This window comes from Papilio xuthus, unplaced genomic scaffold (assembly GCF_000836235.2).
Source record: "Papilio xuthus unplaced genomic scaffold, Pxut_1.1 DF827680.1, whole genome shotgun sequence".
In the NCBI taxonomy this organism is placed as follows: Eukaryota; Metazoa; Arthropoda; class Insecta; order Lepidoptera; family Papilionidae; genus Papilio; species Papilio xuthus.
In genome coordinates, this window is record NW_013530969.1 from 1,843,477 (window position 1) to 1,857,346 (window position 13,870).

General features: G+C 34.5%; 1 protein-coding gene and 1 long non-coding RNA gene across 4 annotated transcripts; one reads left to right on the plus strand and one right to left on the minus strand.

Moving 5' to 3' along the window:
* Positions 1 to 452: 452 nt before the first annotated feature.
* On the minus strand, positions 453 to 13,801 carry LOC106117179 (NAD(P) transhydrogenase, mitochondrial). The gene is made up of 23 exons (XM_013311339.1): positions 13,712 to 13,801; positions 12,175 to 12,348; positions 11,946 to 12,100; positions 11,638 to 11,778; positions 11,441 to 11,563; positions 11,012 to 11,199; positions 6,671 to 6,826; positions 6,169 to 6,373; positions 5,873 to 6,079; positions 5,667 to 5,747; positions 5,234 to 5,379; positions 4,698 to 4,786; positions 4,472 to 4,556; positions 4,258 to 4,371; positions 3,572 to 3,738; positions 3,317 to 3,454; positions 2,921 to 3,138; positions 2,628 to 2,779; positions 2,249 to 2,402; positions 2,029 to 2,133; positions 1,649 to 1,768; positions 1,468 to 1,559; positions 453 to 1,208 (listed from the first exon to the last, which is right to left on the minus strand). Exons 2-23 carry the CDS (start codon positions 12,333 to 12,335, stop codon positions 1,062 to 1,064), a joined length of 3,144 nt encoding a protein of 1,047 aa, XP_013166793.1. The 5' UTR covers positions 12,336 to 12,348; positions 13,712 to 13,801; the 3' UTR covers positions 453 to 1,061.
* Positions 7,336 to 9,123, plus strand: LOC106117182 (uncharacterized). Of its 3 annotated transcripts, none has more exons than XR_001227867.1 (3): positions 7,336 to 7,462; positions 7,780 to 7,925; positions 8,040 to 8,395. It is a non-coding gene; the product is annotated as an uncharacterized LOC106117182 (long non-coding RNA). The 3 variants fall into 3 exon arrangements; XR_001227866.1 differs by lacking the exon at positions 7,336 to 7,462 and adding an exon at positions 9,024 to 9,123 and having other exon boundaries at positions 7,718 to 7,925; positions 8,040 to 8,792; XR_001227865.1 differs by lacking the exon at positions 7,336 to 7,462 and having other exon boundaries at positions 7,715 to 7,925.
* Positions 13,802 to 13,870: the final 69 nt, after the last annotated feature.

Sequence of the window (13,870 nt, forward strand, 5' to 3'; positions counted from 1 at the left end):
CGATGAAATGATTACAACAATAACTTTGTATAAAATGTTTTGAATGAACTGAGTATAAAAGTTTATTCCTGTTTTTAGAAAACAATTATTTAGACATTTAAAACTATAACTACAATAATTTCAATCCACTATAATCTTAGTAATGTCTATATTGTGACAACAAAATGTAAAAATATTTTTCTAGCAAATAAACGATAATTCATATACAACATAGATGTAAAAATATTTAATATGGAATGATAAATCTGTTCATAATCTCTATTTAAAAAGTCTTTGTGATGCAAAATTATGTCTAGTTTTTTAATAGCAATATTGCATATCTATAGATTAATATATCTAATTGTTTCAAAATAAATTGCACATTTTTATAAAAATTATTTTGTGCAGAATGCATATTACATTTAACAAATTACCAAAAAAATAACAAATTTTGATATGAAATATAACATGAGCTCTAAAAATGAATAAATCTCAATAAAATATATTAAAGCCTGCCTTCGCTAGTAACATTTTATAATCTTTTGAACTTGGAACTCAATTAACTGTATTTGTATAAAGATATTAGATAAATTCATTCTTAGTGTTATGATATCAAGTCAGAACCTTTGCCCATCTGAATTATAGTCAAAAGGCGTATAAATGCAAGAAAATTTCCCCATTTTTCATCTCATTAATCTTTACTAACACTTTGGAGTAATTATTTGAGATATCTTTCATGCAATATATCAGGGCAATTTATTTTCCCATAATCTCACCTACTGAAACATATTAAATTTACTTTAGTATAAATTTGTTGACATATATGTATTTTATAGTCTTTCAAACAGTCCATAATAAAATATTACCTTCCATCCTATTAATTCATCTTAACTATTAAAAAGTATTAAAATTATAAGTACATATATATTTCATTTTCCTTCATCAAAGGTATAACTAATTATATTTATAAAAATATATTTCTATTCCTCATCTACTCTCATAACTAGTTTACCATTGCATAGATTAAAAAAAACTATAATATTAAAAAGAAAACCTAGATTGCTTTATAGTTTTAGTGAACTTTACTGTGCTAGATGTTTAACGCGTTCGAGTAATGCATCACAAGTCTTCTTTGCATCGCCCAACAACATGGCGGTGTTGGGGTTGTAGAATATAGGATTGTCCACAGCGGCGTAACCGACTCCCATAGATCTCTTCATGACCACAACCTGAAATAAAATATTCCAGATCAACACTAACAGATCGAGTGTTGGACAGGTTTTAAGTTGACTTAAGTTTGTATAGTATATGCTTAACATTTCCTTAGAAAAATTCCACAATTTTTTACAAACATCTGTGGACAATCGCCTCTTCCAAATTTCTTTTTACAAACATGTACTACATCGTAAAAACCCTTTTAAAATCTATTCTTCAAATACCCTTTTCTTTATTTTATAAACTCATCAACGGAGGATGTGAAATATTTACCTGGTTTGCTTTCCATACTTTGAGCACTGGCATACCCGCAATAGGTGATTCAGGGTCATCTTCAGCAGCGCTATTAACCGTATCGTTAGCACCTAAAATAAAGTGGGAAAATTAAATTTAATTCTAAATTAAATTACAAAATCAAATTTACTACCAGTTGGTATTAATGAACAATATGTACCAATAACAAGCACAAGGTCTGTGTCCGGGAATTCATCGTTAATTTCTTCCATTTCGAAGACATCGTCGTATGGCACACCCGCTTCTGCGAGCAACACGTTCAGTTGTCCGGGCATACGGCCTGCAAAACAATGCATTTGTTAGTAGAGTAGTAAGTAGTCATAGATGTGTTGGTATATCATTTACCTATGTTGGAGATAAAATGTCGCTGCGCGGAACACAATTTTAGGTAAAAGAATGCGGGGGAGTATGCAGCTACTACACCTTGGTTAAAGTTTAATGGTTACTTGAGCCATCTCTTTGTCTAGATTTTAAATACAATTTTTGAATAATGGCCTTAGGAACAACTCTGAAAAGAATGGTTAATATAATAAAAATTACCTGCAACTGGATGTATGGCGAAGCGCACCTTTTTACCGGCTTCCTTCAGCATTTCGACAAGCTCAGCAATAGGGTATTGTGCTTTAGCGACGCACAGACCATAGCCTGTGGAATAAATAACGTTATAAACAATTTGTCAAATAGTTTTAACACTGTTATTCCGTTTATTACTTGACTATTCAATGATTAAAATATTGTATGTTAAGTATTTTATTGTTACCAGGTGTGATGATAATGGATGAGGCACGGTGTATAAGGTCTGCGACGGAGTCGATATTAAGCTCGGTGTGCGTTGCGCCAGCGGGGCGCGCGGACCCGCCCGTCGTCACGCCGTACCCGCCCAGGATTACATTCGGCAGAGAACGGTTCATTGCCTAATAAACAAGTTTTTATTTAAATTATGAATTTTACCATGACAGATATGGATTACTGGTTGACGAATATAATTATAATAGGATTTTTTTGATTAGGCTGTAGTATCTACATCTTGCTATTATCAGAAGTGTCAGACCATGTCAATAATTTTTATTATCGCTTTATGTCTATTTTAAATGTGCTAATATGTATGTGGAGTACAATAAGTGAGGGTTACGAGTTACCTTGCACATGATGTAGGACAGTATGGCGCCGGAGCTGCCGATGAGCGCGCCCACGATGGTCATGAGCGAGTTGTTGAGCATGAAGCCTTCCGCGCACAGCGCCCATCCGGAGTAGCTGTTCAGTACCGTGATTACAACCGGCATGTCCGCACCTACGATCGTATCCAAATATTTGTTACGAAAAAACGACACAATTCTAAACAAAATTTTTCTGTAAAACTACGAATTTCATTACATAAAACTAATATATATAAAAAATATAATTTTTTTGGTTATAAATATTATTTATATACCTCCGATAGCAGCAGTGAGTGTAAGTCCCTGTATGCCACTGAGCACGGCGGCGGCGGAGAGAAGCGGAAGACCGGGCGCATCGGGCAGCGCGATAAGCGCTCCGCCGCAGCCCAGCGAGCCCGCCAGCAGGCCCGCGTTGATCGCGTGCCGGCCCGGCAGCAACAGCGGCGCCGAAGACAGCGACCCTTGCAGCTTACCGTAAGCCACTAGGGACCCACTGCAACAGATATGTGATATTAGAATTTTTAGCTTTTTAAACTTTAGTTGTTCTTTCTTTCATGAAATTACAAATAATCGGATTCTAAACGATCAATAGTGGTAGGAAGCCCTTTTTTTTTCAATATTTATTGCCATTAACAACAATTTTCAATAATTAAGTGTATTATTGTACTCACGTGAAAGTGATGCCTCCAATGTATGTGCCGAGGAAGAGCGATGTCTTGAGCGTGGCGGCCGTGGGGTCGAGCGCCATGGCCGGGAAATCGTGCATGTACGTGGCCACGCATGTCAGCACCGCCGCCATGCCCACCAAACTATCACACGTTAAAATTATAAAATATCATAATAGTGTGTTTCGTGTTACCATATTAAAAATGTGTCAGTTTATAAAATTAAAATTGTGGACTGAACGAATCATTGACGATGCCTACCTGTGGAAACCAGCCACGAGTTGTGGCAGGTCTGTGATTTCTATCTTCTTAGCGATGACGCTGCCGAGCAAGCCGCCGATACCAGCGACACCTATCATCTGCGCAAGCACCTCCGCGTTGGGTGTCATGGCGCCTAGCGTAGCAGCGATACCGCCCGCTACACCGATCTAAAACACAAGTATACATGTCATTATTCTTATTTAATTATATTAGTAGTCAACAATCTTTTGTGACTAAATGCAATCTCATATTACTAAAGAATCATCAAAACTGTGACTAGCTGTAACCCAAGTTGCCTCGTTAGTTTTGTGAAGAAATGTAAAATTATGACTATATTACATAAATTTAGACTTTAAAATTTATGTTGAGAAATTATAGTCATAATTATTGACCAAAACATAAATACTACATATTAGAATAAAATATACACTAAGAATAGAATTAAATATAAAAATTTTATCGGTTGTAACTATATTATGTAGGATTTATGTTTTAGAGCCAATGATGTCTCACTGCCTTTACAATGATCAATAGATTGAAGCTAAAGTCATCAAGATTACAATGAGCGGGTCTTCTTGGGTCGAGTCTTGTAGCTGCCAACAATTTATGGATGCCTTTTCTAATCATCGATTGCATTAATAATAGATGATGTATTTATATATCAGTATATTAATGACAAAACAAACCATTCCAAGATAGTTTCCTTTCCTAGCAGTGGCCTGTGAGCTGAGGCCAGCGAGTGCGCCCACGCAGCACAGTGAAGACGCCAAGTACGCCATCTGATGCACTTCTGGGTAACCCTGTCATCAATTTTATTATTAATTATTTGCAAAATAATTCACTTTCTAATATACTTAATTTAACAATTTGTGTGTTTAAAATATGTAGCTGATTACTTACTTGCATTGCAGTGGTAATATATCCCCCGAGTAATGCCGCAGCTGGGATTCCATACAAATATCCATATTCTGGAGGATCTCCAGGCCTGTAAATAAAAAAGTAGGGATGTTAAGAATATTTATACATATTATCAGAAACGCAACCAAGAGCGAAATGAGGCGTGTCTATTCACTGCCTCTTTGTTTTCACTAGAACAATCATAATTCTATGTAGTAAACTAATATACCTTTTGAACATATCAAGCATGCGCTGGGTCACGAGGAATCCTCCAAATACGTTGATGAAGGAGATCAGTGCTGCTGTGCTGGCCAGCCACTGGAACAATTTTTAATCTTTATTGAAGAACGAGATATACAGAAAGTAAGTTAGTAAACTGTAAAGAGATGGTTTTAAAAGCAGAAACATACAATTTTACGCTACCATATTGTGAGTCATGATCACATTTGTTTTTGCAAGCAATAAGCATTTTAAGAAACCATGCAAGAATTTTATATATTTTCATCATATTATTAATCAAAGTACTCAAATATGCTAAATTTAATACTATATAAATTGATAAATAACAATTGCATGGAATGTCACATGATTTTTTTATCTATTTCCTTTGAGAAGTTAAATATATTTTTATCTGATAAGAAATGCACATAATTAAATGCAATATATTATATAAATATAGAAATGTGGTTTAAATTTGATAAAGTGTATCTATATGTCTTGTTAGGGATAAACATAAGATCAATTTGTACAAATGTGACAATTTACCTGGACTGGAGTCTCGGGCACGTAGCCGCCGCCCATGAGCAGCAGGCCGCCCACCGCGGTGATACCGGACACCGCGTTGGTGACGGACATGAGAGGCGAGTGTAGCGCGGGCACCACGCCCCACACCGTGTGGTAGCCCACAACACCTGAATTTTTACTTTTTTATACTAACATAATGAAGTTAGAAAGTTCTGACTGCTGTGAAATTCCATTAGATAGTCTAATTACTGTTATAAGTTTATTAGCTATTTAACATTGTGCTACAATACTTAGGAAACAAACAGAAAGGAAAATAATACTAAACAAAAAAGAAAATACATCTAAACCAGATTAAAAATTATTTCATTAATATTCCTTGTGAAATTAATTTAGGAATTAATGCCATTATGATGTTTAATACAAACAAAAAATTTTTAAGAAAAATTAATATTACCTGCCAGTGCTAGTGTAGTTGTCATTGTAGTGAATGCCGGATTGGGTGATGCTATGCCAAGTCCAATCAAGCTGGCTAGGCCTACAAAGAAACTACAAATAGTTAAATACATACAGAACATTGATATATTTATTTTTAATTTCATGACAAATAAAATAATAATACTTATTATAATAATTAGATAAGTAGATAGATTAAGAAATTACCTGTGGAATAAAGGAATGTGTCTTTCAGAGTTTCATTGAAGGGATTGGGGGGCTCTACTTTGGCAGCTGCTGTTTGTTTGGTGGCAGTAGTAGGGGTTGCCATGCTGCGTGGCGGTGGCGCTGGCCACAATAGTTCTCCGGCTTTCAATACTATAGCACCTCGGGTAACTTCATCCTCCAAATCAATGTAGAAGTGGTCATTGTTACCTTAAAAGGAAAGGTTTGCATTAAGCAATATATCATTTAGTTATATTATTAGTGGTTAATTAACCATGGGCCTTGTCATTATTACTCACCAACACTAAAGAGGAAGCCAGAGATATTGTTTGCATAGAGTGTAGAGGCATGAGCTGGCATCCTACTGGGCAGATCTGTGAGACCAATGTGTGTGACTCCATGAACTTTAGCGATTTCCCCTTTCTTGGTGGTCTCAATGTTGCCACCCATCTCAGCAGCCAGGTCTACGATCACACTGCCTGGCGCCATGTCCCGTACAGCGTCCTAGATTAACGTAATATTTTAACTCACTAGGTACGTACAATGAGTTAAATCTGTGATACTGAGGCCACACTCAAATTTTTGGAGTGAATACAGAGTTAGCTTACAAATTCTTGCCTGATAATTGTGAATGTGCGATTAACGTACTCTCGATTAAGGGGATTTGTCTGTATTTAGGACAAACCACATTAGTTGTTTATGGTTGTATGAACTTGCTATTTCATTTTAATGCATGGTGTCAGAAATAGGTTAATTTTTTTATTAAATTTATTATGCAGATTGATTTAAACTATAACTTACCTCGAGAATAAGTAACGGCGCAGGTTTGCCGGGTATGAGAGCCGTGCTTATAACCACATCAGATGTTCTTGCTTCTTTTCCGAGAAGAGCTCGTTCTGCTTGTAGAAACGCATCGCTCATTTCTTTTGCGTACCCACCCTCTCCAGCGCCTTCTTCCTGTATTTATTAAAAACATTTCCTGTATTTTTTACCGGGTCTACTGAATTAGGTTATGTTTGTATTTCTACACTTCAAATTTAGATCTACAAAGTCAAAGACTAAAAAAAAGACAATGTGAAAAACATGTCACTTCGATTATTGTCTATACCCATATCCACAAGGATCCTAGTGCAGTCGGAAAATATGTGAACTAACAATGTCATTTTGACAGCGACATATTTTGACCAATAAGGGAGCGGCTGCTTCACGGCTTAGTGTTGAAATTTTCATAATTTTTAATTTCCATTATAATATCACGCATATTATGATGTAGGTTAAGTTGTTAGTGTGTTTGGATTTATCAATTTAAATAGTAAGAAATTACTATGAGAATTCAGATCACAAGTTGCAAATCAATTGGTTGGAGTCACAACATGAACGACTTTCGGAAGAAGCTAGGAAATTTTTGCTCACTGGTAATCATCACAGCTGTCACTGTCAAAAAACTGCCATAAGGTCCTTGTGGAACTTATGCCCGAATTCTGAAACGTCACTCAAATATCTACTTTCGTAAGCAGTGCTTATAATTTAAGAGACGTCAAAACTTAAGTGGAATTCACAAACGCAAATCAAGACATCTAAGCGCGTGATTCCGTAAGTAGACGTAACATTTTTACGTCATGGCAACAACCTCTGTTCTGTGTCAAAGAGTATGTAGAAAAGATTTGTTCTCAATTACATTTTCTTAAAATTAACTTTTTGTATCCGGTTCACGCAGCAAGGGTTAGACAATGTGTAGTTGTAAGATGAGTTTATTCCCAAATATCAAAGAATATTCAAAAAATACTGCATGTTATGAGTATTTCGTATTTTTTTTTATTTAAAGCAAAGAAGATTATAATAAAAGAATATCATGTCTGTTTTAATTTTTTTTTAACAAAAAATAAATAATTTTGACCGTATTTTTGTAGAATGGAATGCACCGGACATTATTGTTTATTTTGATATTGTGATTTACGAGAAAATACAGGTAAGCAGAACACAGTATATGGGTTTTTTGGTGAATTCAATAACAGTTTTTGTAAATATTAACTTTATACTTGTGATGTAGAAATACGTAAGTATGCAACATCGGTAAGAAATACTTTTGATGTGGATATATTTTTGTTTTTGACTTTTTGGTTATAGATACGTAATTTATTTACATGAATTGTTATTATTATTCTTTCAGAATTTTCGGAAAATTGGCACATAGAATTGAGACATCAAACAACTTTTGGCGGTTTTAGAAGACGGAAATGTTTCTGAAGATGGTTTGGAAGATGAAAGTGAAGATAACGAAACCTTTTTAGCTTATGCAAGAGAGATAATTCAAAAGAAAGAAGGCGAGGATGCAGAGGATCATGAAGATCCTACCTATAGCGATCCACCACTGGTTCAAGATTTTCCTGACTCATTGAGTAAAAATATTTCTTCATTATCCATGCAAGAAGGTCATGAACATTTTGTAGTATGAGTAAAGGAAACTTGTTTGGAAAAAAGACAGTTTGTATGATATTGTATGATGAATCAAAAATAATTCGCCAACCAAGTACAAGAGACTCTGCTATAACTGAACTTGATACACCATATAAATGTTTTTTGCATTACTTTACACCAGTGTCTAAAAAAAATTGTTGATGAAACTAACTTATATGCAGTGCAAAAAAAACCCTTTAATATATTTTAGTATTACTGTTGGGGAGTTAAAAAAATCTTTGGAATTCTTTTATTTATGTCAGTGGAGCATTTTCCTAGTGTTCGCTCATACTGGCATTCAAAGTTTGGGCACAATCCTGTAAGGAGTGCAATGCCGGTAAAATAATTGTTTCAGAGATTTTTATACACTGCAATAAGCCTAACTAGAAGACCATTGTTCAGCAGAATAGTACTCAGTTAAAATTTTAATAGTAACCCTTATGCATACTGATGTAGATTCACATCGGTAAGTTTTTTATAAAATATACTTTTTAGAAAAGAAAAAGTTTTATTTCTTCATTTTTCCCATAATCTATGTTAAATTTTCCACCTCTCTCAATTTATGGTAATTTAATATAAAAATATGCATTTAAGGGTTAAGAGAGAATTTTATATTGCTTACAAGATATTTTGAACATAAATATTCAATAAGTTTTTATTACATTAATAAATATATTTATTGCTAAAACTTTTCCAGGAAAGGTAAAAGCAAAAAAAAAACAATTCAAAAAAGGCATGGGGATGACCTCTAGCAAGCCTATTTTAGAGCCAAGCTAAGAAATGCTGATTTAGAATAAAAACATATGATAAATAAACATAAGTTAGAAATGCAAATACTTAAATTAAGATAAAATAAACCTGCCACTGTTAATAATAAAGATTGTATGTTTTTAAAAATAAAAGCAAGTTGAAAAAGAGAAATGTGTATTATTAAGGTTATTCTAACAGTGAAATTTTCATTAGACTCATTGTCTACAGGTGGATCTGTAAAATCTTCCATGTTCATAATGTCCTCCTCTAACAGTGAATCGTCCTGTAAAAGTGCAATACTGCACATGATATGACGCCAGCAGGAACATTTTTGTTTAAACCCATCCCCACTTGAATGCACCTTCGTTTTAGAACGCCAAAAAGCCATTCAACTGTGTTTCTGGTTTTACGATGGTGGTGGTGGTTCAAAGACGGTGTCCAAATACAGTACTGTTTCTGTAGACAAGCGAAACCTTGCGCGAAACTCCGCATCCGTATACTTTTCAAAAGCATCGAGGATTTTTTGGGTTTCGCCGACACACACTAGGCCTTTCATGGTCCGAAAGCGATGATAATTACGATACAGACATGGTTTCTCGTAAGGTTTTTGAGATTTGAGAGAGATTTGAGATGCCTCACGACCGCTCTTAAATTTTTGACAAACTTAAGTCGACATGACAGTTCATTTGACAGAAAAATGACACTGAGTGACGATTGAGAATACGAAATTTGGTTTGAGTGGCCTTTAAGCATCGTCTTACTTGAGTAGCCTCAAAATTGAGATGCGCCTTTAACTGACGTTTGAGAATTCCATATTGGAGTTTAAGCGTGGTCTTATCTTTTAAGACGCCGTTACATATTTGAGTGACGTTTCAGTATTCGGGCATGAATTATGTAAAAAGACGACAAGACTAAAAATAGATAAAGGCTTTGTTCTTTAAAGTACTTATTAAGAACATTATTATCACAATATAACTTTGTTTACATTGGTTACTCAATATGAAATAACGTATTATATGAATAAATATAACGTGACGAGGATGATTTACGATGTAACGATGTCTGCTGTAGGACCACTTTGTTATAGACAACAATTACTAAACACTCGTAAATTTCTAAAGGAAATAGCTGTAAACAAATAGGGCATACAAAGATACGTGACAACGTTACGTCTATGTCTACATAGAGGTGATATCTAGGACATTTACCATGGCGCTAGCAGCCAAGGCCAGGGTGGACGCTGCACCCCAACCACAAGGATTAGGGTGCACACCACCTCTGAAAAGTAAATACCATTATAAGCAAATAAAAATGGTGTTTATTTTAGATATTACGTCAATAAAATTTTATCGTTTGCATAATAAGTCATGATTGTGATGTGATGGTGGATAAGATTTATAATCTAATAAATGATTAGTTCTTAAATATTTTGTAGATATGTTTCCTATTAGAGAAGACAATCAGTTACATTGGCAGTATAATCATATTCAATCACTATTGATTATTGTAACAATCACAAGCAAGAATATAAGTTTCAAGGTCATTGTTAATGTTTTCGCATCGCTTCGTCATCTACTTTTGGGTTCTAATTACTTGTCTATTTCCGATATCTAAAAGTAGGTCAAAAGTCTAGTTGTGAATTTTTATAACTTTCAAAAATAAAATAGGTCATGATCAACATAATGTATTTTTTTAAGAGTTTTGCAAAATCTTTCAAAATATGCACACAATTTACGATAGATGTTTACGGACCAATTTAATATAAATTTTAGTTACTTTAGTCGTTTGTAGGATCCCTGATATACTTGGGTAAGTCGGATATTATCGAATTATCGATATTCAATTATTAAAAATTATTCTTCTTGAGCTAATAGTGACACTTCTAGACGAAAGAAGTTTGTTCCTTTGTCATACAAACGGAAAATAAATACATACCGTCATATCCATTGTGATAAATTGTGCACCGAGACTTTCGATTTGTTCGCGCACAGCTGGACGCGTATCGAAAGCGCGCACGGCGGCGCCCATGCAGCGCGCCTGCGCCGCCGCCGCTAGCCCCGCCACGCCGCCGCCTACAACCAGCACGCGGCAAGGGGGCACGCGCCCCGCCGCAGTCATCTGACCTGGACGTCACAACAACCAATGATGATGCCGTTAACTTCATTCTGTTACAAACTATACTCTAAAGATATTTTCGCTCGGCCACGTGGTTTACTGCATATAAGTACCTACAATAAATCAAAAATACCCAAAAAAAAAAGGTCTGGCGTAAAGTGTATTTAGCAATGCTATTCTATCCTAAAACAGGTAGAAAGTTACAAGTGACAAAAAAGGGTATATGCATTATTTGTATTCTGTAGGTACCTGAGAAAAATCGCGGGAAGTGTGCGGCGGCCTCGATGACAGCGCGATATCCGGCGACGTTGGCCATAGAGCTGAGCGCGTCAAACGCTTGCGCACGGCTGATCCGCGGTATGCAGTCCATAGCTAAAAAAATACCCTGTTTCTAAATTGTATCAAAATACCTACTAGCCAAAAGCGCCAACCACGTCGAATCTTACCGAATGCATTTACTTTTTTCGCTGCTAATTGTTTGATTAATTCCTGATTTTGAGCTGGATACAAGAATGAAATAACCGAGCTTTCATCATTGACATTTGGAACTTCATTCTCGATAAAAGGACGGACCTTAAGGATTATATCTAAAAAATATGGAATAAATTATTATTTTTTTCATGATACCTTCATGAAAAAAATAATAATTTATAAATAAAATAAATAAATAATTTATAATAAAAATAAATTATTATTTTTTTCATGAAGGTATACCTAGACATTAGTTTATTATTGTCAAAGAACTAATACAAACTTGATTGATATGTATCCTTTAAACTAGTTATTTTGGCACCAGCTTCTTCATACGCCTTGTTAGGAAAATTTGCTAAAAGACCCGCGTTTTCCTCTATGTTTACATTAAAACCTTTTTTTACTAGTTTACTAACTACTGCTGGAACCACGGCAACCCTGCGAATGATAAAAATATATTAAAATATCAACTTTATGCTGATTGGTGAAAACCTGTAGTTTGAATAACATACCTTCTCTCGTCTTGCCATATTTCCTTTGGTACCCCAACAGTTAATTTTGTGTAGGGTACGCCTTGAGGAGGAGGCGGTGTTGACGACGAGCTAAATAGCCTTCGATGCCATGACCGGGGTAGTGGCTTTCGAATGCTGAGAACTCTTACACACCCGCACATTTTTGTTTATACGCTGTAAAAATAGTGTACAAAAAAAATTACAGATTACAATAAAAAAAATCCTATTTAACTAACCACTTTTGTTGTTAGAGCACAGAGTTCTTTGAGCTGAGTTTTGTTATTAATTAATATCTCTTAAATTTACATTAGTACGTACATATTATTCTTGTTTATTTTGGCATGTTTTTACCGCCATACTCGTGAAAAGTCAAGGTTACACGATAACGTTAGTCAACAAACACGAAATCTTAGTTTACAAAGAAACATAGCATAAGGTGACAACAAATGAGTGAAATACAAATCAAAAACAATAATACAAAACTATATAAACTCAGGCCCAAGTTAATTGTTTAGGCCACAGAAATGCACGCTGGTATGGGCATACTACTGAAACACTTTCATACGAAATTTTTTGTGTTAGAGTTCAACGAATGCAATCTGTTCGCGGATACGAAATTTTTACGTGAATATAGATATTAACAAATGTATAACGGTAAATATTACGTAATATTTAATACCGGCATAATCGTAGTAGCAACTGCAGTCATGTGTACGTGTATTGATTGTCGTCAGTTCCATTTTCGGGCAGATAAGTAGGTAGTGGGTGTATTTGTATAATTTAAGTAATAATAATTGAAACTAATGTTAGTTATGGGGAACAGCGAATTTATGTATGAACCTTGTAGTGACTTACTAATATGAAAAGACTTGTTCCTCATATTAGTAAGAAATATGATCTCGAGTTTTTACTTAATATTTTTTAAGTAATACAATGTTAACAAATATGACTTAACATATCCGTAATTTACTTTTCTCTTATGTACATAATTAAGTTATGACCTTGTTTCGCGTTATCACTTATGGGTATAATAAAAAAATGTTACAGATACACAAATAGATGCAGCTGTTTCGAAATGCCCCACCCGAGGCTAAACGCAACCGCTAACACCAGGCATAAAAGCTTTACATTTTAATTATATTTTTTAATAAATTAACAATGTTAATCATAGGAAGATAAGAAAAAAAGGGTTTAAAAGAAAAATCTTTATCACAATGAATATGTACAGTGCAACCATATAGGAAGGTAGACTAGTAAATAGTAAATACCTACTTATCAAAAGTTTATAATTCAATTCATATCGATCCAATAGTTCTGTTTGCGTGGACACGTACCATAAGCAATTTTTATAAATTTATCGTTAAAATCATAACAATCAAGGAATTGTTATTCTTTAATTCATTTTTATAATTTTTTTTTGGAACAAAAATCATTCTAATATGTTCCATTTTTACTAAATAGAGTGTAATATGTTAATAACATTGCCTGCATGCATTAGTATTATAGTAATAAGAAAATAACTTGTAATTCATCTCACCTTTTAATCAGATCTTTTCGAAAATATCATGCGTAGAGAAGATAGAATACCAAAATGGAAAGTTAACCAATATTTTTCTTTGACAATATAATATCGCGTGGATCACACTTGTTGCGACAGAGAAGGCGTACGTACAGACGTACAGCGTCCAGCAGTACC

Bases quoted from the DNA above. Each gene is read 5' to 3' on its own strand.
- LOC106117179 (XM_013311339.1), bottom strand. From the start codon at position 12,335: ATGTGCGGGTGTGTAAGAGTTCTCAGCATTCGAAAGCCACTACCCCGG. The intron at 4,787-5,233 runs GTAAATTGTCAC...AAATTGTTCCAG, and splicing joins TGCCCGAGACTCCAGTCCAG to TGGCTGGCCAGCACAGCAGC. The intron at 3,139-3,316 runs GTGAGTACAATA...TATCTGTTGCAG, and splicing joins ATTGGAGGCATCACTTTCAC to TGGGTCCCTAGTGGCTTACG.